General features: G+C 35.3%; 1 protein-coding gene across 1 annotated transcript in view; it reads right to left on the minus strand.

The window, feature by feature from the left end:
• LOC127831166 (uncharacterized) overlaps positions 1–26,956 on the minus strand; it is a 69,308-nt gene that overhangs the window by 27,262 nt on the left and 15,090 nt on the right. The window contains exons 3-26 of the mRNA XM_052356160.1: positions 23,463–23,564; positions 22,385–22,444; positions 21,534–21,614; positions 21,180–21,231; positions 19,911–20,843; positions 19,306–19,390; positions 18,398–19,093; positions 17,758–18,087; positions 15,421–15,537; positions 14,266–14,376; positions 13,578–13,636; positions 11,594–11,688; positions 10,944–10,994; positions 10,568–10,604; positions 10,237–10,293; positions 9,577–9,867; positions 7,304–7,432; positions 7,017–7,132; positions 6,214–6,288; positions 5,252–5,337; positions 4,713–4,929; positions 3,840–3,993; positions 2,699–2,822; positions 1,610–1,675 (exon numbers count right to left, since the gene is read on the minus strand). Of these exons, the coding sequence (XP_052212120.1) occupies positions 1,610–1,675; positions 2,699–2,822; positions 3,840–3,993; positions 4,713–4,929; positions 5,252–5,337; positions 6,214–6,288; positions 7,017–7,132; positions 7,304–7,432; positions 9,577–9,867; positions 10,237–10,293; positions 10,568–10,604; positions 10,944–10,994; positions 11,594–11,688; positions 13,578–13,636; positions 14,266–14,376; positions 15,421–15,537; positions 17,758–18,087; positions 18,398–19,093; positions 19,306–19,390; positions 19,911–20,843; positions 21,180–21,231; positions 21,534–21,614; positions 22,385–22,444; positions 23,463–23,564 (4,124 nt within the window). The remainder of the gene's footprint in view (positions 1–1,609; positions 1,676–2,698; positions 2,823–3,839; positions 3,994–4,712; positions 4,930–5,251; positions 5,338–6,213; positions 6,289–7,016; positions 7,133–7,303; positions 7,433–9,576; positions 9,868–10,236; positions 10,294–10,567; positions 10,605–10,943; positions 10,995–11,593; positions 11,689–13,577; positions 13,637–14,265; positions 14,377–15,420; positions 15,538–17,757; positions 18,088–18,397; positions 19,094–19,305; positions 19,391–19,910; positions 20,844–21,179; positions 21,232–21,533; positions 21,615–22,384; positions 22,445–23,462; positions 23,565–26,956) is intronic.

Genomic DNA, 26,956 nt, shown 5'->3' on the forward strand with positions numbered 1-26,956 from the left:
GGTTGGTGGGAAATCTCAAACCAAACTCTATAATACAATAGTGTGCTCATTCTGTTACTTAAAACGACATTAATGGCTATATGTGATGGGTTACACTGATACGTACTTTTGGTTTGGGTTTTCTGTAAAACAATCGGAAATAATGCAGTTCGTTTAATCACATCCGTTCGTTGCGTAAATGCTTCAGTAGCCCGTTCACCGTACACTGCCATTGCGTCCATGAATGGGCATAACGAGTCACTAGTTGATTAGATACCGTTCCACTTAACTTACACAATAAAAACATTAACCCATTTATGCCTAGTGGTCTCTCCCATCCGTCTAAATTGGATAAATTTATTCCCAAAATTAGGGATGTCTAGTATATTTATTTTTATATTTAGAATATTTCTTACAGAAATTCCTTAAAGCAAACAGCGTAGACCCTGATGAGACGCCGCATCATGCGGCGTCTCATCTGGGTCTACGCTGTTTGCCAAGGCCTTTTTTTCTAGACGCTGGGCATAAATGTGTTAAAATACACCTAACTACAACTTACAATATACATTCCACACTGAAGGGTCAAATATTACGATTGTCATACGAAACGTCAACAAAACAGACGTATATGCTTTATTTTCGCCCAAACAAGCTTAATTTACATTATCAACTATAGCTATCTAACAATCAATGACTACACTTGGCACATTATGGAATCATAAGGACCTAAAGACCCTTTAATCATGAATATGAACTGAAAATGTTATAAATCCATCACAGGAAGTCTTTAAGTACATATATACAGTCATACGCGCCTTTCTCACCAAAACAATCACATTTTTGCACCAAACATGTACTCAAAAGTATAAAATGATTTAATATATATTCGTTGTATATTTTAAATAGAGTATGCCGATAATTATTAAAATAATTATATAATTGGTTAAACAATAAATAAAAAATGATCGGTATCTTATGATATCTTATTTTCACATACTAGTATGTAAACTAGAAGTATAATTGAAATTATTCAGCATGTGGTAAACAGTAAATACGATTTAAGTTTCATTAATCTTTGAAAAAATCCATTATTTACTGTTTTGCAGATCAGTGATTGGTTTTAAAATCGTTTCTTATGTTGTTTACTCGATAATCCGTTTATAAGTGCGGAATTAAATCATTTTAACAGATTCCACCTCTACCACCTGCGAAATTAATTTATATTCAATCAAACGATTGATAGAATCAAACAAATATTATGCCCTTTGTTAAAGATGTTAGATTTGATGCATGGATATTTCCACATGTCATTTACACATGTTAACCTTGAATACTGGTAACAAATAACAAACCAAAGCTAAGTATCCTATTTCACACATGAAGTTACGAAACATAAAGACTATTTACAATACGTATATAAGAACAGTAAACACATCTTCGTATAAGTTTGCATCATACAACAATTATTTTTTCATTTGCGTATCAGTATAAGTATGCAGCACTCAACAATTATTTCCAATACATAAATCCAATCTTTAGTTAAGTAACTGCTCTCCATAGGCTTTTAGTCGGTTTCTACGTGTGTGGTTCTGTATAACAAAGTCTTCTATCGAATGGTCACCGTCAAGACCAAATCATCGGAGGGGGACTGTCTGATTTGATCTCAATCTTCTCGTCTTCTATTAGTTTCGGTAACCTAAATATAAAAGATATGTGTTGGATTCGGTGGAATATCCATTTTAAATTACGTAGTAAAAGAGTTAAACTGGAGAATTTCGATGGAATAATGACGTCATTTCGTCAAAAAATGACGTCATTTCACATTACATCAGTGAAAATTATCGATATTTTTCAGTGTTATTTACACTGTTTATCGGTGAAATTTAGTGAAATATCAGTTTTAAAGGGGCCTTTTCACAGATTTTGGCGTTTTTTTAACTTATTCATTAAATGCTTTATATTGATAAATGTAAACATTGGATCGTAAAAGCTCCAGTAAAAAATCAAGAAAAAAGATTAAAAAAGGAAAAGAACATTGCCCGGAGCAGGTTTCGAACCAGTGACCCCTGGAGTCCTGCCAGAGTCCTGAAGTAAAAACGCTTTAGCCTACTGAGCTATTCCGCCGAGTACACATTCTAGTCGTATTTTATACCTTATATAAGCAATCTTCGTAGTTTCACAAAATTTAACGACAAAAACAGAACTCTTCAAATTATTCAATCGTTTCGCGTTGCAACGCTTTATAATTTTTAGGTTTTAAAATCGTCAAAAGATGCATATAATGGCTATATTAGAGCATGGTTAATGTTCAGTATTACTGTTTCCTCACAAATATCATAACTAAAACGAAAACTTACGAATCTGAAACAACTTTTTTCAATTTTGTCAATTTACCAAAGCGTGAAAAGATCCCTTTAATTCACTGATATTTCTCTTTAAACCACCGGAAAGTATAAAATTAGAAAGTTATATGAACTACCAACACTACAATAAATCAACATGTATTGATAACAGCAGCGTTCAACATCGCTTAGCCGAGAGTCAAATGATGAAAAATGCTATGCTCTCATTCAAATTTTTAACAAATACCAAATATTGTTTACACACTATGTTCAGTACAGTTTGTGGCATGAACTAAACTTGCTTAAGTTCAATATATATATAAAATATTAATATTCAAGCGTTGTTCAGTTTTGATTCCATTTAACAAACATATTACGTTGCAACTTTTTCCAACAGTTTTCGCTGGTCGTCCTTCAAGTCCTTTGGGTCTATTTTACCGTCCAGGAGATCTTGTGCTTGACTTCTTAACTGGAAGACGGACGCTTTCTTCAAATGGTGTCCTGAAATAACTCAGCGTTCAGTCATACACGGTATGTGCGCAATCGTGATACATCGGCTATCTCCGGACTCCTCCGTAAGATAGATTGAGTTATGGAATAAATCGTCTGCTGATCCAGAGTGGGTATGTGCAGCGTTTGTATAACAGTTAGCACTGGTACACGATAGCGTTAACCCATTTATGCCTAGTGGACTCTCCCATCCTTCTAAATTGGATCAATTTATTTCCAAAATAAGGGATGATAGTATATTTATTTCTATATTAACAATAATTTTTTACAGAATTTCCTTTAAGCAAAAAGCGCAGACCGAGATGAGACGCCGCATCATGCGGCGTCTCATCTGGGTCTACGCTGTTTGCCAAGACCTTTTTTTCTAGACGCTAGGCATAAATGGGTTTATCAATATTTTGCAATAAGACACAATCCGATAACGCAGTGTAATATATGTTATATTTAACACTTTTTCGCCTTAAATCTAATGAATTAACTACAAAATGATGCAAATATCACTTGGATGTATATGTAGCGTTTATACAGATGTACAACCAAAAATAAACCACCGTATATCGTAAGGTCAATGCCATACGACCGCAGCATGAGTCTCGCTATGGGAAAACGGGGCTTAATGCTTGTTCTTTAAGAATCGTCCAAGATTAGCCTGTGTAGTCCTTACACGCTCATAAGGGACGACTCATAACTTAATATAATTTTTCGTTTAAGGGAAACTCTTTATAGCGAAAATCCACTTTAGGTAGAAAATGCTATCCCTGATTTGCCGGTGCGGAATACATGGGCTGATCTGGGACGACATTTAACGCGCAAGAATTAAGCCCCGTTTCCCTAAAGCAAGGTTCTTATATACTTAATTGTAACCCCAACATTTCATTGACTGGCGCATTTTTTTCAAAATCAGAAATTGGCAAATTTAAGTGCTGAAGAAATAGTCTGTTTTTAAATGACGAAATTTCGTGCTGACGAAAATAAATGGTTTCACAGTATCTATTTTAAGCCCCTTACCTAACGGATTCATGTCCCTCTGCCGGTGACCGCCGGACGGTTTCCGCAGCATGCGATCGTACTTGTCATCGCGCATATCCAGCGGGTTCTCCACGATATTCTCGTGCATGGACAAGAACAATGGCACGTAACACAAGTAGTCCAAGAAGGATATCTGCGAAAATACATAAAATATTAACGAGAAGCGTTCTGAGAAAACTGGGCTTATTGCATGTGCGTAAAGAGTCGTCCCAGATTAGCCTGTGCAGTCAGCACAGGCTAATCAGGGACGACACTTTCCGCTTAAACAAGATTTTCGGTAAGAAGGGACTTCCTTTAAACAAAAAATACCATGAAAGCGGAAAGTGTCGTCCCTGATTAGCCTGTGCGGACTGCACAGGCTAATCTGGGACGACACTTAACGCACATGCATTAAGCCCAGTTTTATCAGAACGCGACTCAAATAATGTATTACTGTTTATGTTTATGTTAACTTTTGAAAATTTAACGTTTGTCATTCACCGGAAATCCACGAGGAGCAAAGAAACTTTACACATGTAATCCAAAAAGGATATCTGCGAATATACATAAGCTATAATTTATTTTTGTTTATTTTAACTTTTGAACTTACTTACGTTTGTCATTGATACAAAATGAATGAGGATCAAAGGAACGTAACACAGGTAATCCAAGAAGGATTTCTACGCACATACATTATAAATAAAAAATAATAATATTGACTTATGTTAAACCTATGGTAAACCATCAGAAAGTGTGCCGTTTTCGTAAAATCGCTGTCTAACAACCAGACCGAACGAAAATAAAAAAAAATGGCGAAGGTAAACAAAGTTATGTGAAAATAGCAATGCATTATTCAACATATGATATCATTACCTCCATGAAAGCATTTGGTTGCAGCCTGTCCATGATAAAGTCTTGCTGTCTCCAGTTTAGACCGCCAGCGATAAGCTCTATTCTCAGGGACTCTGCCTTGATGAAGTTCGAGTCCCTGTCCGACTCCGTGTTACAGTAAAACATCGCCCTGTACAGCTCCATTTTTCTCTGTATGTCAAGGAGGTCACTGATTTCTAGAAGGTATTTGCTGAGAGGGCTGAAGTAGAGGGCATTTCTTTCAAAATAAAGTCGATGATGTACACAATAAAAATGAGACATTCAGTGATTTGTTAAATTGAAAGGTAACAGCAGCATAAAACAATGCGAAATATCATTTGAATCTCAACTTAAATACTTGTGTATTGAATTTCAATTTCGAAAAAAACGTGTCAAAAGCAAAATATCAGGTAGTATGATCCCTTATTTATTGCATTACTGATCAATTTTATAATTAAAAACTTACAATAATTAACACGCACACCACGCATAATCTCTGTTCTCGCAGAAAAAATAACTCAAACAATTAGAAGAAATCTTACTCCATTTTGGTGACTCTCTCACAAAGCGCCGTTATGACAGCAAACATCCGGAAGGTCACCTGAGACGCGTCGTCAATCTTCAGTACCTGAAACAAGCATTTGTGTTAAAATTAAGTCATGAATACATACCTTATTGATAGTTTATCCTTACTGCTTTTTTAAGTATTATGGTTCTTCTTTTTAAAATCGAGGTTACTCTCTGCTATTATATTGTTTCGAAAATTCACTGAATTTACAAACAAATATATATTGCATCATCGACTGAAGTTATAATTGTTTGTATTAAAGACGATGTGCATATGTGTAAGTATTAATAAACAGTCTGTTCTGTTCAGTGCCTGAAACACGCATGTGGCCAGCATGTTTAAATACAACTTGAATCTTTAAAAAGATCTTTGCAAAAATACATTTGTTTCACTTAAAATTCAATATGTATGTAACAACTAAACTTCAAAACAGATATTGTCCGATCAAGATTTTTGTGTACATTTCAACAATAAGGTTTACTTACTTTAAATACGTATTCAAATTGCTTAGGTGTCAACAATAAGGTTTACTTACTTTAAATACGTATTCATATTGCTTTGGTGTCAACAATAAGGTTTGCTTACTTTAAAGACGTATTCAAATTGCTTTGGTGTCAACAATAAGGCTTACTCACTTTAAATACGTATTCAAATTGCTTTGGTACCAAAAAAAAAGGTTTACTCACTTTAAATACATATTCAAATTGCTTTGGTGTCAACAATAAGGTTTACTTACTTTAAATACGTATTCAAATTGATTTGGTGTCAACAATAAGGTTTACTTACTTTAAATACATATTCAAATTGCTTTGGTGTCAACATTAAGGTTTACTTACTTTAAATACATATTCAAATTGCTTTGGTGTCAACAATAAGGTTAACTTACTTTAAATACGTATTCAAATTGCGTTGGTGTCAACAATAAGGTTTACTTACTTTAAATACATATTCAAATTGCTTTGGTGTCAACTGTTGAACGCTGGGAACCCCTTCCAGGGCTTGACGTGTTTCCTGAATTCAAAGTTAAACTTAGTTTCGAAGTCGTAGAAATCGTTTGTCATTCGCTGATAGATATCACATGATTATCAGTGTTCTAATCATTTGGTTTAATTTAGTTTCGTAAACACAAAAGAAGAATACAAAACACATTAAGTTGCTTGTAATTCACACGCTCAGAAAATGGATAAGCTCGGAAGAAGTAAAAAAAGATCTTCTGCATAACCAATATTTTCATGAAGTTTTTGTAACTTTAATATTAAGGGCAAACATGTGTTTGGATACACCTAGAAAAAATAAATAAGCAGTAGATTATGGTTTAAACATAGAACCTACAGACGACGTGGGAAGGTTTGATGGACGATATTGCGAGACATGTTGTAGAGAACAAATAGAATGAAGGAGAAGTGGGGGAAGAAGGGACAGTTAATACCAAAAGAGCTGTTTTGTAAACATAACAATCAAAATTAAAGCTGTTGTTGTATTGTTGTTGTCTTTTTAACCCAGTCATTGAATGTAAACGTATGGTTTATATCAAGGTGTCAAATCAATATTCTATTGTAAATACGGTTATGTGGTCAGTCCCCCGTCAACTGTTCTCCTATAAATTCGCTGTGCAGATCTTAATAAAACTTCACAGGAATGGTACTTGTGTTGCTTTCTTTGAAAGTTGTTTAAACCGTTCTGCATATGTAGATTATCAGAGCTAAAAATGTATGTTTTATTTGTTCGACCATGTTTACCTTAGCTGATATGACTGTGTCAAAGTCGTTATCCTCAACTACGAAGGCCCTTGCGTAGGACTCTATCAACCCTGGGTCGACCAGCTTGTAGTGAGTTAGGAAGTCGATGTCGGCATCTAAAGAAGCAAATGTTTTAATATTTATGACTAAATTTTCAATTCATTTAAAAAAAATCAGATTATGCCGTTATTTGCATAATGTAATTACAATATTTTAACAGTTCCTTTTCATTTAATAAATCTTTAATTTATTTAATGTCGTTCAACAAATAATTCATCAATAAATACCTTTTTCATCCAGATCTTTTGCGTAGTCATCTTCCTTTAATTTGCTTTGCTCTAAGATTTTTTTCATATGTATTTGTAGCTCAGTCCCTTTTTTCTTCCATAGAACGTTTACCTTTTTGACGCCCCTCACTGAAAATTTACAAAGTCAAATGTCAAAAGTAAATTAAAAGGCATCACAAATTAAACATGTTATGGGTGGGATGGGGTCACTTTTTTCAATAATATGAGTACTCTTAAACCTATTTGAATCTCGTGTTGTTTAATTAACGTATAATGAATGTTCATGTATGTAAAATAGTCCTTTACGTACTAAAACACTCGCATGTGCCGTCCTCAAAATAACTTAACATATCCATAGCTGATTTTATTTCGTCCAAACGGTTTAGGTTGTGTTTTAAAAATACAGCTGCGTGTGGTTTTATTCAGTCTGTTGTGCTGCACGATTGTAAGTTTCTTATCAGTTAAAATGATCAATAGCTACAGCGAAAAGATACACCTCCTGAACCGACATTAATATCATTCTCCTTTGCTGACAGCTATTGCAAACAATCCAATCTTATGTTGATTGTTCAATTCGATTCCAATTCAAAACGATAGAACCCAAACTCTTATTTTAGAAGAATAATTATGGACCAGTGCAAATTGAAATTAAATTGATTATTTTAAGGGACACGTTGACATTGGTAATATTAAGGGACATGTTCGCATATTGATGACATCACATTTCTCCGTCATACATTTCCAGCATTCAATAAGTGCATATAAATAAGCCCAATTATATTACGAACAAACTATAAATATTGTAGTGTAAATGAGTATTAATCACTTGTAGTACACTTACTCGGGAAAGGACTATATTTTTATTCCATTAACCTACGGGGAACAACAGCACTAAGCCTGCTTCTTGGCCAAACATTAGATTTGTAACGCATTCATGTACACGGGTATGCTGCACGCAACGTGAAATTTTGGCACCAGTTTCAGACGTATTCAATTATTTATTCTTAAATCTTAAGATATCGACACAAGCTGCAAGAAAAGCTGTCTTTTATGCACTAAAGATTTTTTTACAAATGTAACTTGAGATATTTGTAAAAAATAAAGTCCTCTACGGTGCGTTTACATTCTGTCCAGCACGTGTGTAACCCATGTGAACCCCGTTGATCCTGCACCCTGCTAATGCTAAAGTTATAAAGAGTTTGCAAAGCGGAACGATGCAATAATTTGGAGTGCTTCGTATGTTTTAATTTTCGTTGCAGACAACACGTTAATCACTTACATGAAGTAAACCTAGTAAATATAGAGTTTTATTAGTACCTTTTTTATAGCAAAGTTGTCAAAGAGTTAATTGTCTTTATTTTGTTCTGGATGATCCGATCGGATTTTGGTAAAGACATTCTGTTCTTATTTATATTTTCCGGTTATTATACTTGATCTTATCAGTTCCTATGCTTAAATCTGTTTATTTAAAATTCTAAATGGCATACACCAACATATGACAAAATCCTTCATTCAGACTAGTTTAGAATGAAAGGGCTATATAATACACATCTACCATGTCTTCCGGGTCATACATTATTCAATGTCGAACATGCTTACATGAATAAACGTCTAACATGACTTACTAAATGAATGTCTAACATGACTAACATGAATCAATCTCTTACATGACTAACATTAATCAATGTGTAACATTCCATACATGAATACATGTCTAACATGACTTACATTAATCAAGTCCTACACGACTTACATTAATCAATGTTTAAAATAACTGATATGAATCAATGTCTAACATGACTAACATTAATCAATCTCTTACATGACTAATATTAAACAATGTGTAACCTCCCAAACATAAATCAATGTCTAACATGACATGCATTAATCAATGTCTTACATGACTTACATTAATCAATGTCTTACATGACTCACATGGATCAATGTCTAACATGACTTACATGAATGAATGTCTAACATAACTTACATGAATCAATGTATAACATGAATAACATGAATCAATGCCAAACATGACTTTCATGAATCTATGTCTAACATGACTTACATGACGCCATGTATAACATACCGTACATAAAAATAAGTCTCACGTGACTTACATGAATCAATGCGAAACATACCCTGCATTTATTTATGTCTAACATGACTAACATGAATCAATGCGAAACATACCCTGCATTTATTTATGTCTAACATGACTAACATGAATAAATGCCCAACATGACTTACACGAATCTATGTCTAACATGACTTACATGAATCAATATCTAAGTCCTCAGCATCGGCAAGATCATCTGTGTTGGCATCGCTCCCAAAGTCGCTTGCACGTCGAGTGGGAATGATCTTGTCACCCTCCGTGATGTGAATGTCGTCTCCAAACTTTTCTTTCAGCAAACGCGCGATTTCCTTCTTATCAAGGGTCGGATCAATGCCCAGTTTTCTTAAATCATCGTCAGTAAGCTTGGAAAGATCTATTTTCTTCTTTCCGTCTCTCAGACGGATCTTGCCGTCTGCTCCTACTTCGAATTGGGCGTCGTCTTCTTGACCTGAAATGCCCGAAGATTTTTATAGTTACTAATTAATCCCCTGTAATGTTTAAATAACTATTTTACTAATTAATCACCTCTTATATTTGTTTCATGAAACGCGATATACACATATGACTGCATACGTTATATCCTGTATAGGTTATGTTATACTATATTTGGACATTTTATTTGTTTATATCGCGTAAATATATACATAAGGCGTTTATTAAATAAAGTAGTACAATACTCCTTACAACAAACGGGACTCATGTGACTTATAACACATATAACATATTTAGTAAAGATCTTAATTCAGTTAGTTTTTATGAATAATTTTAATTGAAATATGTAAATTGTATAAGAATAATCAACTAAAAACACACTTACCTCCAAACTTTTTGGCACTTTTTTGTTTCTTGACTACTCGCACATTACCATCAGCATCTGTATTAAAAATACATCCAAAATAGTATGTAGTTTGCTAACACATATGTTTAATAAATCGCACAGACGAACTATACACTGTGACATGTTAAAATACAATTTTATATTTCAGGCGTGACACTGAAATCAATTGATTTTCACTTGCTTAACGCCAATAACTTAACCAGCCATAAAATGCATACCATATTCGTACCCGTATTCTTACCATATTCATACTCGTATTCTTACCATATTCGTACTCGTTTTTTTACCATATTCGTACTCGTATTCTTACCATATTCGTACTCGTATTCCGAGCCACTGTCGTCATCCTGGAAGTAATTAAATTCAGAGTGTATGTTATAGTTTAAGCAATATAAAATTAAAATTAAAATATAATTCCTAAAACTATAATTATTTTGTCAGAATCAAAGATAACTTACTTATTTTGTAAAAGTATTACAATTTGAACAATATTTAGCTCGTTTCGTATTTAAGCGTATGCAAAAAAGTGCTTGGAAACATTCAAGGCATAGATTACCATCATCCAAAGGCTTTTTTATTTTAAAATAATTTTTATACTTAAATATTACTATTTTAATTTATTGTTCTCATACTTATTGTTCTCATTTTGCTTTGAAATAAATTGTTATGAAAACATATATGTTTACCTTTCCACCAATCTTTTTCTTTTTTATCACGCGGCCTTGATCGTCGTATTCCTAAAATTTGTATGCACACATTTTTTTCAGAATACTTCCGAAATATCGTAAGTCAAATTGTAAGTATATATTATATAGAACCTTTTTGACATATATGCAGCGGTAAACATTAGATCTAAACTGATGTTCATTCAATTAAATGCATTTTATTGGAGCATCCGACCAACCATTAAGCAATATTGATATGTTTTATGTTGTTTTAAGCTTAAAACTTATGTTTTAATAAAAACATTGGTGATACGCCTTCTTGCCTGATCAAACCTGTAGTTGACATGGTAAAACATTAATGTATATTATCTTGCTAAACGATTCCTCATCTTCATCATAAAATAAGCCTCGTTCTGGGAAAACATGGCTTAATGCATGTGATCTAAGTGTCGTTCACGATTAGCCTGTGTAGTCCGCACATGCTAATCATGGACGACACTTTCCGTGTTTATGGGATTTATCGTTTATAGGAAGTACTTTCTAAACGAAAAATCCAGTTTTAAGCGGAAAACGGCGTCACTGATAAGCCTGTGCGCACTTCACAGGCTAATCTGAAACGACACTTAACGTTTTCTCAAAAGATCGGTATTTCACGTGACCGCGGTACTCACATATTCATAGCCTTCCGGTCCCTCCTGGCCAGGGCGATGTGTTTTGTTCTTATCCTTCTTAGTGATTTTTTTGCCCGTAACAGGGTCGTATTCGCCTGAAAAATAGGTACCTTTACATACATGCATATGTTAAGTCTAACCAAGTATATTCACCGAAACAAATATCCGTGGTAAAAGTGAAAAAATAGCGGTTGGCAGTGCTTTAGTGATATTCAACATTTTTTTTAACTGGCATATGCGGAGGGTAAACTGTTACATAAAAAAGCATAAATGCCGCTTGCGATCAATTGTTATTCAAATAAATAACACATTACATACATAGCAATTCGTTATATTCTTTATTAAATACATCTACGCTACATATGTATTTTAGTGCCATCAAAAAAACTAAAATAAAACTAGGGAAGAACAACTTACCAAATGACAAATTGCATGCAGCATCAACTATTAGCGAAAAAGCCTCGTTTAGAAATAGCCCAACACCAATTGCGCGAAACCCAGTCTTACAAAAAACCAAGCGGTAGCTATGGTTAATGCAATTCAATAAATGCACGAACGACACAAATAGAAATAAACTATGTTTGATTTTAACCCATTATGCCTAGTGGACTCTCCCATCCTTCTAAATTGGATCAATTTATTTCCAAAATTAGGGATGTCTAGTATATTTATTTCTATATTTAGAATATTTCTTACAGAAATTCCTTTAAGCAAACAGCGCATGATGCGGCGTCTCATCTGGGTCTACGCTGTTTGCCAAGGCCTTTTGTCTAGACGCTAGGCATGAATGGGTTAATTCAGTGAGAGCAATTGATAAAATAATCTCTTGTTTGTGTGTACGTTTTTTCTTGCTCTTTAACATTACTTGATTTCACCTCTTCTTTAAAAGTTAAATACTGATAATTATTTGGTGTATTATTTATACAATACCAGGTAAGACATCAATACATTGAGCATATCTCAAAACTTAACTAAAACTAGGGAATTAAGGCTTACCATATGCCAAACGTGCATGCAGCATCAACTAATAGCGAAAAAGCTCGTTTAGTCATTCCCAACACCAAAAACGAGACACCTAGTCTAATACAAAGCAAGCGCTAGCTACGGTTATTGATATGAAATAAATGCGCAAACAACAACAGAAAAATACAACAACAAATAAACAAACTTTGTTTGATATTTAAAAAGTGCAAGCATCAAAACAATAATTTCTCGTTGTTTCTTTTTTTAATAGCTTCACTTTTTTTAACCCTTGAATTTTGATTGACAATGAGCTATTATTATCGAGTCTTTGATGGGTAAATTTGTTATGAAGAGCTGACGTCATGTACAGTGAAACCTCGCTTTTAATGCCACTTTAAAAAGAACCACAGGTGGTCTTAATAGCGAGGTTTCACTGTACATGATGTAAGCTCTTAATAAAAAGTTAAATTAGTGATAATCGATCGATGAAGTATTTATAATCAAGCAGACAAAGACATCAATAAAATGAGTTGCTTGTTTCCACTAAACCGACTGACCATAATTATTCATGCAGGACTAATACTTTTTTTAGTACTTCCGGTTGAGTTTTAAACCATTTTATATTGTCTATTCGATCATATTCGCATTATTAACTTTTACATATGAAACAAGAAATTTTGCAAACATGTTTGGAAGATTTCTGTTATTGAACAAACATATGATATGTGGAAATTTCTCGTGTGATGAATGAACAAAACACGTTTTTTGACCTTATATAAATGAGCTTTTAACACACTAATACACGTACTGAATTTAAAAAAATAGCTGAGACAATGGGAAATAAATCTTTATAATTATCATATTCAATTTGTGATCCAGTTTTTAAAACCAAAACTCAATTGATGCAGATATCGGTTGTGGCAATGATAGAAACTACATTTGGCTTTTTTCTAAGCATACAAAATTAAGGGATTATACAAGATACAATGAAACATGCACAAATGTTAACAGATAGACTTACTCTCGTCGCTTTCGTCATCTGCCTCGTGTCCGTCCTTTGGCTTCCGTTTACCTTGTTTCCTGCAAGGATCATTTGTACACATTATTAACATGTGATGTATTACTCTTGTAACCATGAACCGCTATTATAACAATTATTGTAAAAAATGAAATAACAATTATTAAATGTTAAACCTCATACATAATATTGACATTAGTAGAGACTTAACACCGTTAATCAATTTGATTTAGGTTGCAACCGCTATGACAGCACATCATATATGAAGACCGTCATTAAGAAAAATAATCTTTAATCATTATTATTTTTTCTCACAATAACTGTATCTTATTATTCTAAGGGACTTTTTAATTAAGATTTCACTATAGCCACAAACTCACAGTAATACAAATCCATACATGTGCAGATTGCATAGTTCATATGTATACTTAATTTTAAAGAAACATTATTAACCCTTTTAGCGCTGGAACCGAATTGTAAAGGCCTTTGCAAACAGTTTGGATCCGGATGAGACGCCACAAAACGTGGCGTCTCATCAGGATCCAAACTGTTTGCTATTCTGATAGTATTCTTTGGAAAAAAATCAAAGAAAATACTAATTTTAGAAATTCAGCAGACAACATTTTAGCAGACGACAAATTTCCCAGCATGCAAAGGGTTAATCGAAATGGCTCAAGTCCTGATTACTCACACAAGCTCACTGATTCGCACTGGGTTGCCCTCCGAGTCCACGGTCCAGTCACTGGACGGGCTGATCAAGCCTTTCTCTCGGAGCTCTGCGAGGATCTTCTGTTTCTTTTCCCTTTGATTTGAGGGCATTATATGAGCCGCGTTCTGAGAAAACTGGGCATTATGCATGTGCGTAAAGTGTCGTCCCAGATTAGCCTGTGCAGTCCGCACAGGCTAATCAGGGACGACACTTTTCGCCTAACTTGGATTTTTGCTAGGAAGAGACTTCATTTAAACGAAAAGCGTCATAAAAGCGGAAAGTGTCGTCCCTAATTAGCCTGTGCGAACTGCACATGCTAATCTGGGACGACACTTTACGCACATGCATTATGCCAGTTTACTCAGAACACGACTCATATTATCATCGGTATATATTTTTGTATAACATAAAATACTTATATATATATATAAGAGACTGATCATCTGATGTTTCATTTTTCTCAAACATTTTTTTAAAGAAAGAAAGGAAAACGTAGAAATGCATCTCATACGAGTAAAACTTGCTGAATGAAATGATCAAAATAATAAAACGCGTATACCCGATTATTTCTGTCAAGACTTGTAAACAAATTGAACATTGCAAATGCAAACATTCATAATTAGATAATACATGTTATGGTTTCTTGAATCTATCTATCTTGAATATGAGCTAGTGATTAAATCATAATAACAAACATTTTGCTTCAAAATCCAGTATAACAGATAATGACTACACTCTAATGCAACTACACACATTTTGCTTCAAAATCCAGTATAACAGCTTGTGATTAAACCCTTATGCAATTACACCCATTTTGCTTCAAAATCAAGTATAAGAGCTTGTGATTATGGCATGATGCAATTACACTCATTTTGCTTCAACATCTAGTATAAAAGCTTGTGATTATAGCCTGATGCAATTACACTCATTTTGCTTCAACATCTAGTATAAAAGCTTGTAATTAAACCCTTATGCAATTACACCCATTTTGCTTCAAAATCCAGTATAACAGATAATGACTACACCCTAATGCAACTTCACACATTTTGCTTCAAAATCAATTATAAGAGCTTGTGATTAAAGCCTGATGCAATTACCCTCATTTTGCTTCAACACCTAGTATAAAACAATGCTCACTCTTTCTTTTTCGACTTCCTAACGGGTTCCCCGGTATCGGAGTCGATGGACCAGTCACTGGAGGGACTTATAAGACCTTTCTCTCTCATCTCCTGCAGTTTCTGCAGCTTCTTCAACCTATCATGCACCACAATTAACCCATTTATGCCTTGTGGACTCTCCCATCCTTCTAAATTGGATCAATTTATTTCCAAAATTAGGGATGTCTAGTATATTTATTTCTATATTTAGAATATTTCTTACAGAAATTCCTTTAAGCAAAACAGCGCAGACCCTGATGAGACGCCGCAACATGCGGCGTCTCATCTGGGTCTACGCTGTTTGCCAAGGCCTTTTTGCTAGACGCTAGGCATAAATGGGTTTAGTGATCTAATTAACACGAATACATCATACATATATAGGTAAATGTTGAGTTTGGATGCAGCAAACTTCACGCATTTCGACATAAAATTAGAAACAAGCAAATTCATGTAATAATTATGATAATGGGCTATTTGACAATAGTGACTGTATTAAAGTTACGTCATAAAAACAAAACATAAATACCAATTCATTTGGGATGATAAATCAATATGTATATTTTTGCTTCTCATTAATATTAATAATATACGTATTACGTATACGTGAAAATGTTAAAGATGCTAGAGCGAAAGTTAATCGTATATTTAATTAAAATTGTATCTTTCTACCCGAAAATTGTTTTCAATGCACGGTTTTCTTGAACGTCTAGCACACACGCTACACTAGCATAAGGGATACAACGGCGACATGCTTTTTACTGTTTTTACACTCACGTTCGTTCTACATTAAAGAGAATTGTTCACAGTTTTTCATATTTATTTTTAAATGTCATGAACTATGTTTACTTACGAATATGTATTGATTGAATAGTACCAAATTATTATAATACCAACCAAAATGTATAGTTAACAAAGTGCATTATACGGGTTTCGAACCCGGAATGTTTTGAAGTAAAAACTAGTAAGCTACCACTGAGCAACGAATGCTTTAGTATTTAGCACCGATGAAAAACGTTAAAAACGCTTTATTATTTTTCCATGAATGAACCAATATCTATAACATTTTGTTTGCTAATTCATGCATTCGAATGTGAATTTTTTTTATTTTGCTAAACTGTGAACAAGTCCGTTTAAGTAATGCTGCTTTTTGTCAAAAATTAAAAGCGAGCATAAGAAAACAAAATACTGTAATACATTAATTTGATGAATTTTTTTGACTCCGACGTACCATACTTAACATAAATTATTTTTCTTGTATTGACCGGGTACATTTCTAAGAACGTCAAATGTTCATGTATACCTTCTAACATTATAACAATCTATAGACTGTGTTTCAAACGTTGCTCGTTACTCAACAACAACCTTTCAGTGAAATGTGTGAGTATTCATTAACTTTATGCCTAGTGGACTCTCCCATCCTTCTAAATGGGATCAATTTATTTCTAAAATTATGGATGTCTAGTACATTTATTTCTATATTTAGAATATTTCTTACAGAAATTCCTTTATGCAAACATCGAAGACCCTGATGTGACGCCGAATCATGCGGCGTCTCATCTGGGTCTACGCTGTCTGCCAAGGCCTTTTTTCTAGACGCTAGGCATAAATGGGTTAAATAAGACTAAATAAGGTACAGGTTTTGTTATGGTTGTCTAGTTGGGTTTTTGGCGTTTTTAAAAGTATGTCTGTCATATCACCGCTAACAGTTAACCCATTTATGCCTAGCGTCTAGAAAAAAGGCCTTGGCAAACAGCGTAGACCCAGATGAGACGCCGCATGATGCGGCGTGTCATCAGGGTCTGCGCTGTTTCATTAAAGGAATTTCTGTACAAAATATTCTAAAAATAGAAATAAATATACTAGACATCCCTAATTTTGGAGATAAATTTATCCAATTTAGAAGGATGGGAGAGTCCACAAGGCATAAAAGGGTTCATCTACTCACACTTTTCCTGGGAAAGCTGTCAGTAACTGACAACTACCCTAGTTGATTTAGAAGAAGGGATACATTTCCGTAAAAAATAATCACCCTTACAAGTTATGTGGCCGGGAAGGGGTTTCAAAACCGCGATAAAAAGGGGTAGGAATTTACGCGTGAGAACACAAAACATAGGAAGTCACATTACAACAACATAGGTAAGTTATACGTTTGATTATAACATCGCAAGCTAATTGAATTAATTTAAAAACTGTTAAACTTAATTTACTAATATCCTATCAATTGCGTTACCATTATGCATTTTACATTGGTCAAATCTGTGCTACCCGTTCTAAGGCGATTTCAACGATACAAAAACAGTGAACTATGAGTACAAACTCTTTTTTCTTTTCCACCATGAGGTCGTATTTGTCGCCATATTTCTCACGGCGCTTGGCCTCTCTTGCCGCCTTTCTTTCTTCTTTCGCCTTAAAGTAGGCCTCCCTCTCTTCCTCTGTCATATTTTCGAGATCCACATCATCCGACACGGTGGAATCACTAAAATCGCCCACGTCTTTGAATTTGCCTCCCTTTATTTGCTCGATCTGTTCTTTGGCTTTCTTTTCAGCTTTAGCTTTAATCTTAGCCTCCTGTTTTTCTTTGCTTGTTAGTTTAGGTTTTTTGACCAGCACCTTTCCACCTTTTCCATCCGACACCTCGGTGTAAACGCTAAATAAAGGGTTCGAATACGTTGGGAATTAATAGTTACGCACCTTTTATCATTAACGGGAGGATCTGATAAGCAATCGGGGTATTCACACATTTGTTACGACTCTATGGGAAAATGGGACACATCTATAAATAAACATGCATCTAATTCTCGCTTAATCACTAGCATCTAAGACTATATGAACTTAGCCTTAAAGAATTAGCCGTCATATATACACAATTTATGCAAACTATACAAACACAAACTTAGCCAATAAAAACAATATTTAAATAGTAACATAAATCAACAAGAATGACTGAATATGTGTACCTTTCGTCATCTGTCTCGGAGAAAACTTCTTTTTCACCGTATCCTATGACATTACCCTGTGCGTCTCGAATCTTCTTCTTTCTTACAACTGTTCGTGTACCGCCTTCACTGACTTCGCTCTCGTAGCTGTAGTCACTTCCACTACCTCCACGCTTCTTTTTACTTTTCTTCCCCTCTTTCGCCGCCTTTTCTTTCGCCTCTTTCGCCGCTTGTTCTTTCTTTTTCTTTTCCGCTAAACGTCCACCCGGTTTATCACTGTCAGCGCTGTGGTAACTTTCACTATCGCTGTACGTTCCATCCGCACGCTTACGACGTCTGCGAACGTGCCGAGTACCACCCGCACTGACCACACTAAAATAGCTGTGTGCGCTGTTAAGGTGCTCTCGTTCACGACGTCGCTGACGTCGACGCTTCGCACCTTCTTCATCCTGACTGCTGTGGTACGATTCAGCGGCACTGTAAGTCCCGTCGGCGCGTTTACGACGTCTCTGAACGTGACGCGTACCTCCCTCGCTAACGAAACTTTTGTAGCTGTATTCACTATCACTGTCAGCGTTACGTTTGCCCTCCTTTCGTCGTTTACGATCGTCAGCAGTCTCTTCTTCTATACCGGCTTTCTCTCCCTTCTTGCCGCCCTTCTTACCCTTTTGCATGGAAGCTATTCCACTGTCTATATCGGACTCTTGGCCAATCTTTCTGCAAAAGCAAAGACAAATGCTTTTCGGTAAAAACAAAGCTTAACTCCAAGAATGTAGTCTTGTGCTTGCAACCGTAACCCTTTGCGAGATATCTATTAAATACGATTCAAGAGAGTCTTCAAAGAGAATGTTTGACAAATCAGTTGCTCTACTTTTCTTTTACTTTCTACAAGACAAACAATTCATCTTAGATACGAAAAGTTGACATACTTTTTGTATTTCTTGCCAGTAAGAGGATCTACAACTACTTCATACACTGTACCGTCTTTGCCAACAATACGTTGTCCCGCCTTGGCTGTCACATAAAAAAAAATATAAAAAATAAACATGTCTTGTAATATATGCTATAAGTTAACATGATTGTAGCTATATAGTTTGATATATGAGATTTAATATTTTGATACACATAGGTGTAACAAATATAATCTTGAATACAGAAATATATTTTTGTTCGAGATGTTCATAATATTATGATAGTAAAATAATAATTATACAATCTATACATTAAACTAGCTTTGTCATTAATGATATGTGTTGTAAATTCTACCTTATCGTGTTTTTATAACGAGAACACAATCGGATATTAATGTTCATCATCCTTATGACAGTAGTTGTTTAATTAAAACACTAGAAATACGTATTCTGCTGTAAACTTACTATAAGGACTTAACATCGAGTTAATTTAATAAAGGTTGCATAATATACCTATTGAACAAAACCGTCTGGGCTACCTGAAACCACATTATAACTGTGCTAAAACCTAATTAAACTACCGGTACGTCAACAAATATCACTCATATAATATATTTTATTACCTAATTCCAATTCCGGATCATCGTCGTCGAACACAGTGGAAGCTTTCTCCCAGTCTTCGATTTTCTCTCCTTTTCCCAGCTTCATGAACTTTTCTAAGAATTTCGGGTCCCCTCCCGCAGCTTGAAACGCTGCATATTCCTCTTCAGTTAATAGCACCGTCTTTTCAATTAGTCTTCCACTCTTCGTTCGCACAAGCGTTTTGATTACTTTCATCGGTTTACCTTCTGCCTTCTCCCAGCTTTCGACTGTACCGCCTTCCTCGCCGAGGTATTTACTTAGCAGTTCATTGGCATCAGCACCACCGGCCATGAGTCTATCATACTCATCTGCTCGGACCATAATAGTCTTTTCTATTAGTCTTCCACTCTTTGTCCGCACCATCATCTTGATTGCCTTCATTGGTTCCTGACTCTCCCATCCCTCCACTGTCTCGCCTTCACCAAGCGGCAAATATTTCTTTATAATATCAGCTGGGTTTATGCCTTCCTTAATCATTTTATCGTAATCCTCTTGTGATATCATTATTGTCTTTTCAATTAACCGACCGCTTTTCGTTCTCACGTAAGTCTTTATTGTCTTCATCTTAGCTTCGCCCCAATCTTCCACGGTCTCCCCCTCTTTCACGTACTTCTTGAGAAGCTCTTTAGCGTCAACCTTCCCTTGAGTAATGGCGTCATAATCCTCTTTCGATACATACATAATCTTCTCAATAAGTCTGCCACTTTTCGTTCTAACATATGTTTTAATAGCCTTCACTTCGTCCTTGTCCCATGACTCAAGTCCTTCAGCCTCCTCCTTCGTGAGGTATTTCTTTAGGATGTCGGCCCCTTTCCCCGCCTTGAACGCCTCATAATCCTCATCAGAGAGGAATATAATACGCTCCACCAAGCGTCCACTCTTTGTACGGATATACGTTTTGATGGCCTTTACCTCTGCAAAAAAGCATATTTATTTATTTATTTATTTATTTATTTATTTATTTATTTAGTTATTTAGTTAGTTAGTTAGTTATGTATTTATTTATTCATTTATTTATTTATCTATCGATCTACTAGTATCTTTTTATTTATCTATTTATGTATATATTTATTTATATAATTATTTTTTTTTAATATCAAAGAGCAGTCTGAAATCCCTGCGTTAGCTATAATGTAGAGTTTCCTCCAAAATAGCAAATTTAAAACATGTCCTTTATTTTCGCGACATATCTTAATCATTTAAACAACAATTAAAGTACAAGTGCTACTTCTCAAACTCTCGCAGCTTACGTTTTTCTGTGATAGCTTCCAGCCTCTTCTGAGCAATCAGTTCCCTTTGACGCTGGAAACAATTAAAAATTACATTCATTTAGCATTCAGAAGTAATTTTATTTCTAAATTATTTTTTTTTATTTATTGTGTCATATAAGTACATACACAGGTTCAGGTTTGCTTTTGTGACGGTTAAAACAATATTGAGACATTAAGTCCGGTGTTTTTAAATCTTTAAGAATATATATAAGGAAACATGTCATATATTTTATTATCTTTTTGTCAGTTCCAAATAACTATGAATAAGGTTACCATTTCAATTGAAGTTGTAGCATGACAGTGTATAACACGCACGATCACATGCTCACGTACCTGTAATTCCAGCTCCTCCAGCAGACACTTCACGTACCAGTAACCATGGCGATAGCCTCCACCCACTCGGATATACTTGTGCTGAAATAACAATATGGGTTGAACATAATTATGGACTAATAAATATTTTTTGTGTAAGTTTCAGCCATACAAGAATATTTTAAATATAACCAACTCAGCTCCATTAGTTTACATTACATTCTACACATACAAATAAAACAAGATGTGTTTGTCAGAAACAATATGTCCCCTTCTGCGCCGCTTTGAAGCTATATATTTGACCTTTGACCTTGAAGGATGACCTTTCACCACTCAAAATGTGCAGCTCCGTGAGATACACATGCATGCCAAATATGAAGTTGCTATCTTCAATATTGCAAACGTTATGGCAAAATGTTAAAGTTGGAGCAAACAAACACACAAACCAACCAACCAACAGTCAGGGCAAAAACAATATGTCCCCCACTATAGTGGTGGGGGACATAAAAATACTACGATAATCAGTCAGTAACTATTTTATTGTACGCCGCGTATGGTCGTCTTTTAATAAACATATATGGGCTATATTGGAAAACATTAAGATAAAATCAGGTGCTGATTTACTTTTAATTTTTTTTTTTACATAACAATGATAATACATGGCAATCGCACGAGATAAAAATTGACCAAACAGACTCGTGTGGGTCAATCAGTGTGCTTTGTTCATCTCTGTGCAAAATGACTTGAAATGTAAACTTCATTCTTTTATGTACGTAAATTTTCAGACATTCACGTATCAAGTTTACATGTTACGTATACCATACGCACTTTACGCATATGAAAGACAAACGAAATACCAGACGTATCCTTACCGACTCGCATTTCTTGTGTGGTATTTTCAACAAACACTTGAGGCAGTCTTCTGTCGCAGCCTATAATGTAATAATACTGATTCGACGAGACAGTAATACACATACAAACTATAAATGGCATACGTTAGCTGGGCACGTCTGCATAGACCTTGATAAGTTCCAGACATGTCTATAACATGCATTTGAATGCAGAACAAGACATATGTAATTCACTTCAAATATATTTATCTGGCCTATATGCTAGAAAATGATGTTTTCTATAATTTATTCGACAACGACAAAGCAACATTTGTCATCACTTTGACAAAAAAATATGATACAATATATATGAACGTTCATATATATTTTATCATATTTTTTTTTCAAAGTGATGACAAATGTTGTTTAATTACATATTGATAGTGTTTCAGTGAATTGGCCACGCGTCCAACACCTGTGGTTTGTATGGTTTGTTAGCAAATGGCACAGTGAACAAAAGAAATCATACTGAGTCTATTCGCCCCTACAGGCGAAAAAGTTCATATTTTATACTTTGGCGACGTATTGACCTATTGCGCCATTAAACCGCAGTGAAATAAATGTGTGTCGTAAAATTTAAGCGTGTAAAATTAAATATGTCTTTTTAACCACAGGCACTCGGCGTTAGTTGATATCCCCCCCCCCCCCCTTATATAAGTTAAAAAATGACTAACTTTTGTGTTTTGATATTTTGTATAACAAATGGACAATTTTGAAGATTTATGGAGGGGGTAGCAGCTGGGGGAGAGGGGGAGCAGTGGCGATTGGGGGGGGGGGGGTATCTACAGGCACTCGGCGTTATTTGATATCCCCCCCCTATATATAAGTTTAAAAAATGACTAACTGTTTGTATGATATTTTGTATAAAAACGGACAATTTTGAAGGTTTGGGGAGGGGGTAGCAGCTGGGGAGAGGGAGAGCAGTGGCGAGGGGAGGGGGGGGGGGGGGGTTAGCAACTAATGCCGCGTGTCTGTGTGTTTAACTGTTTAACGAACCAATATTTCTTTTATTGAATGGAACGTTAAATACATGTAAATTTTTAAATTGCATTCATCTGACCTTGGGCAGGAAGGGCGAGTTGGCGCTGAGCCTCGTCCTGAGATCTGGAGTGCTCCTGTATTTAGCAGAATACTTGGTGTGGATCTCTGAATGTGCTCGCGACTGAAAATACATCAAAATATATATGAGCCGCGTTCTGAGAAAACTGGGCATAATGCATGTGCGTAAAGTGTCGTTCCAGATTAGCCTGTGCAATCCGCACAGGCTAATCAGGGACGACACTTTCCGCTTTTATGACATTTTTCGTTTAAATGAAGTCTCTTCTTAGCAAAAATCCAATTTAGGCGTAAAGTGTCGTTCATGATTAACCTGTGCGGACTTTACGCACAAGCATTATGCCCAGTTTTCTCAGAACAAGGCTCATATATGAACGCATACATTTTAAAGTTGGAATATGGGTTAATTGTCAACTTTAATCATCATTTGATCTCTGATGAAATGTCTTCATAGAATCGCAAGATAAGAAATTAAATTTTGCATGGCAACTTGTATCTTAATTGATCGGCAACGCTCGTTAATCGTCAAAAATCGGACACGTTCGGAAAATCTTTGCGTCAACAATTGCTTTTATTTGAATATGCGAGCGTTCAGTCAAGAGGCTACGGAACAGCTATAGGAATAGACATCCTAAATGACCGATGTTGAAACAAAAAGCTATAGTATGTTTAAATACTACAAAACCCGACAAGGAACTCAAAAAAATACAAATTAATATTAGACAGATTTAAAATAGTAAAGCATAACGGCTATATCCGTTTTGAAATATTCATGGTAGCAAATACATGATAGCAACCATTTCACATTCGTGTTGTAAGCTACAACAACGAAGTCAAACACAGAATTACAAACAGACATTCTAGCATTTAAGTGTACCTCATTCTGAACAATTAGGTTCAAAACAGAAAATCCTACCTAATAACATAGGGAGAAAATACCACTCCTAAACCCGCCCCGTTGCAGCCTTACCCATGTTGTAACATAAAAAATAAGTTTAAAACTGAATATAATACAGCTATTGCAAAAGCACGATCATATTTAAGTAAAGACATAAGAGTGTGCTAGGTCATTCACGTCGTTAGGTCAGGGCAGACCTATGCTAAGTCTATGTTAATATTCATATTCTATAGCATGGTATATAGCTCGATGTATGTTTTCACCTGCCAAACATAATATATATGTCATAAATATGTCATATTGTATTCTAACCACGTTCTCTAGGCCGACCAACTCCCGTGCCGCTTGTTCTAGAAACCTCTTGTCTAGCGTACGACTCCCCCAACCGGGGGCGGACAACTCTGCTGGCACCGTAAAATCCGGTTTCCATGACGTTTTCTCCTTTGCTGAAACGGGTCTCAATTTCTCGCTGAAATATTTCTCTCGTCTACGCTTCCTTTGCTTAGATTTAGGCGAATCTGACTTCACAGAATCGTTAGTTGTTGATGGAAGATCGATGGTGATTGACATAGTTTTCTCAACGGTACTTGTTTCTTCGGGCACCGATTCCACATCCGTTCTGTTACTGCGGAGAGGCTGTAGTGTCAAGTTGGACCTCCCGTCGTCGCTTTGTAATTCTAAACTATGAAAGCGTCTAAACGTTTTTCTGTTAAGCGGCGCGGGCGTGTTAGGCGGGACCGGTGTTTTTTCTATAGGTGCGACGTCCCAGTGGCGTCTTTTCCAGTCTGTTATCTCGGAAAGGGGTCTCTCTCTTAGTACACTTGGTCCTTTATTTTCACGTGGCTCAATTATTTTCAAGCGATTGTTCCCTTGGCGTTTGAAAATGACGTCCGATGAAAATTCTCTATCCTCGTATGCCTTTTTCCTTTTCGTTATTATTCTGCTCAGCTCTGACATCGACAATTCTGACGCCCGAAACCTTGGACTGTCACGTACAATATTACTGCCTTGCTTGTCTAATTTCGTCTGCGTCGCACTAATCAGTCTGCTCATAATTTGCTCACTTATCTCGCTTCTTGTCATATCCTCCAGTTTCGCCATGGTGCGTTCAGAACAGGATGAATTACTCTATAAAATCTTACAATCACATCCAATTGTAAAGTCATAAATTAGTAATTAATGAGTATTCTTTCAATACAACCTCTCAAAACATTATCTATATTGTAATGAGTTCTCCATCGTCACATTCATGATTGTATACTTTGCGTTAAATCGCCCATTTTAACGAGGAAAAGCACATTCTTCCTTTATGCAACACTATTTTACTATTGACAAATTTGATTTAAAATTTAATTACTTCGCTTTAAAACCAGTCTGTAATTTCGATAAAACGCGATCTTAATTGTTATTGGCATTTATGTTAAAGTAACGTAAGATGTCTTTTGGCGGTTCGCGTTTCAAGCAAACACAACCATGTTGTGTTTATCTAATCATATGTCCCGTGATAATGTATTATGTAGGTATCCGATAGACAAAAGATAAGTTCAAACTATGAATATTGATGGAAACTTTATCTGTGTAGATCTAATAATGGTATTTAATTCAGTTAATTAGTTATTGATTTAAAGTCAATGTATTTCGGATATATTACCCATTTGAATATGTGGCGGCAACACCCGTGGTAGTTATTATATAATGCACCCATTGGATCCAGTTGCAAAAAATGGCTTATTACATTCAAGCATGTGAAGAATCTCAAATTTGTGGACGTTGCCATATACTAGTACATACAAGTTTAGTCTTCGATTATTGCCGTGTACACCGTGACGTCATTTCATAATTGCCAGTATGAGCCGGTGCGAAATTTTGCGTAACCAAAACATAGTGCGCCGTAAATATGTCTGTTTTTCGAGCAAACTTAAAAAGCAAAGAATTGTTCTTGCAATTATATTGTAAATGTTGTTTTTTGAATAGCAGCCAATTATTTCAAACGGTTATTCCGTGATTGCGGATGCTGTCATTGACCTAAGTATTCGGGTATTCACTGTTTCGCGCTCATAGCTTCCTAACTAGTCATTTAGTCCTCTTCCACCCAAACGTGATTAATAACTTTGTTTATAATGTGTGTCGTTTACCTTGTTTATTCAAATAAAAGATTCACACAAAAACTATTCAATACTTTTTGCTAGGCAGGTTTTTTCTTTAGTACGACTCCCCTTTCCGCTATTTAGTCATACAATTCAAAAACAATCAAGATGGCTGACATAAAAAACCGAGGGGGTAATCACGTGATAGTCAAGATGGCGACGTCCATGCTGAGACATTTATTTTTTCGCCGTTTTATACCCTCTATTACTTTTGTTAATTTTTTTAATTACGCTCACTTTCCAGCCATATCAGTAAAAAGGTGATAAGCGTTTATTTCGTATTTTAATACGATTTATATCTCGACTAAACTCCCAGCAAATTTCCTTAGTGGAGCCCTAATTAAGTCATCCCGCTAAGAAATTTCGCAGCGAATAAAGTCGAGATATAGAGCGAATATAACTATGAAATAAACACAAGTAACTTTCTTGCTAATATGACTTGAAAGTGAGCCG

This window comes from Dreissena polymorpha, chromosome 5, assembly GCF_020536995.1.
Source record: "Dreissena polymorpha isolate Duluth1 chromosome 5, UMN_Dpol_1.0, whole genome shotgun sequence".
Classification (NCBI taxonomy): Eukaryota; Metazoa; Mollusca; class Bivalvia; order Myida; family Dreissenidae; genus Dreissena; species Dreissena polymorpha.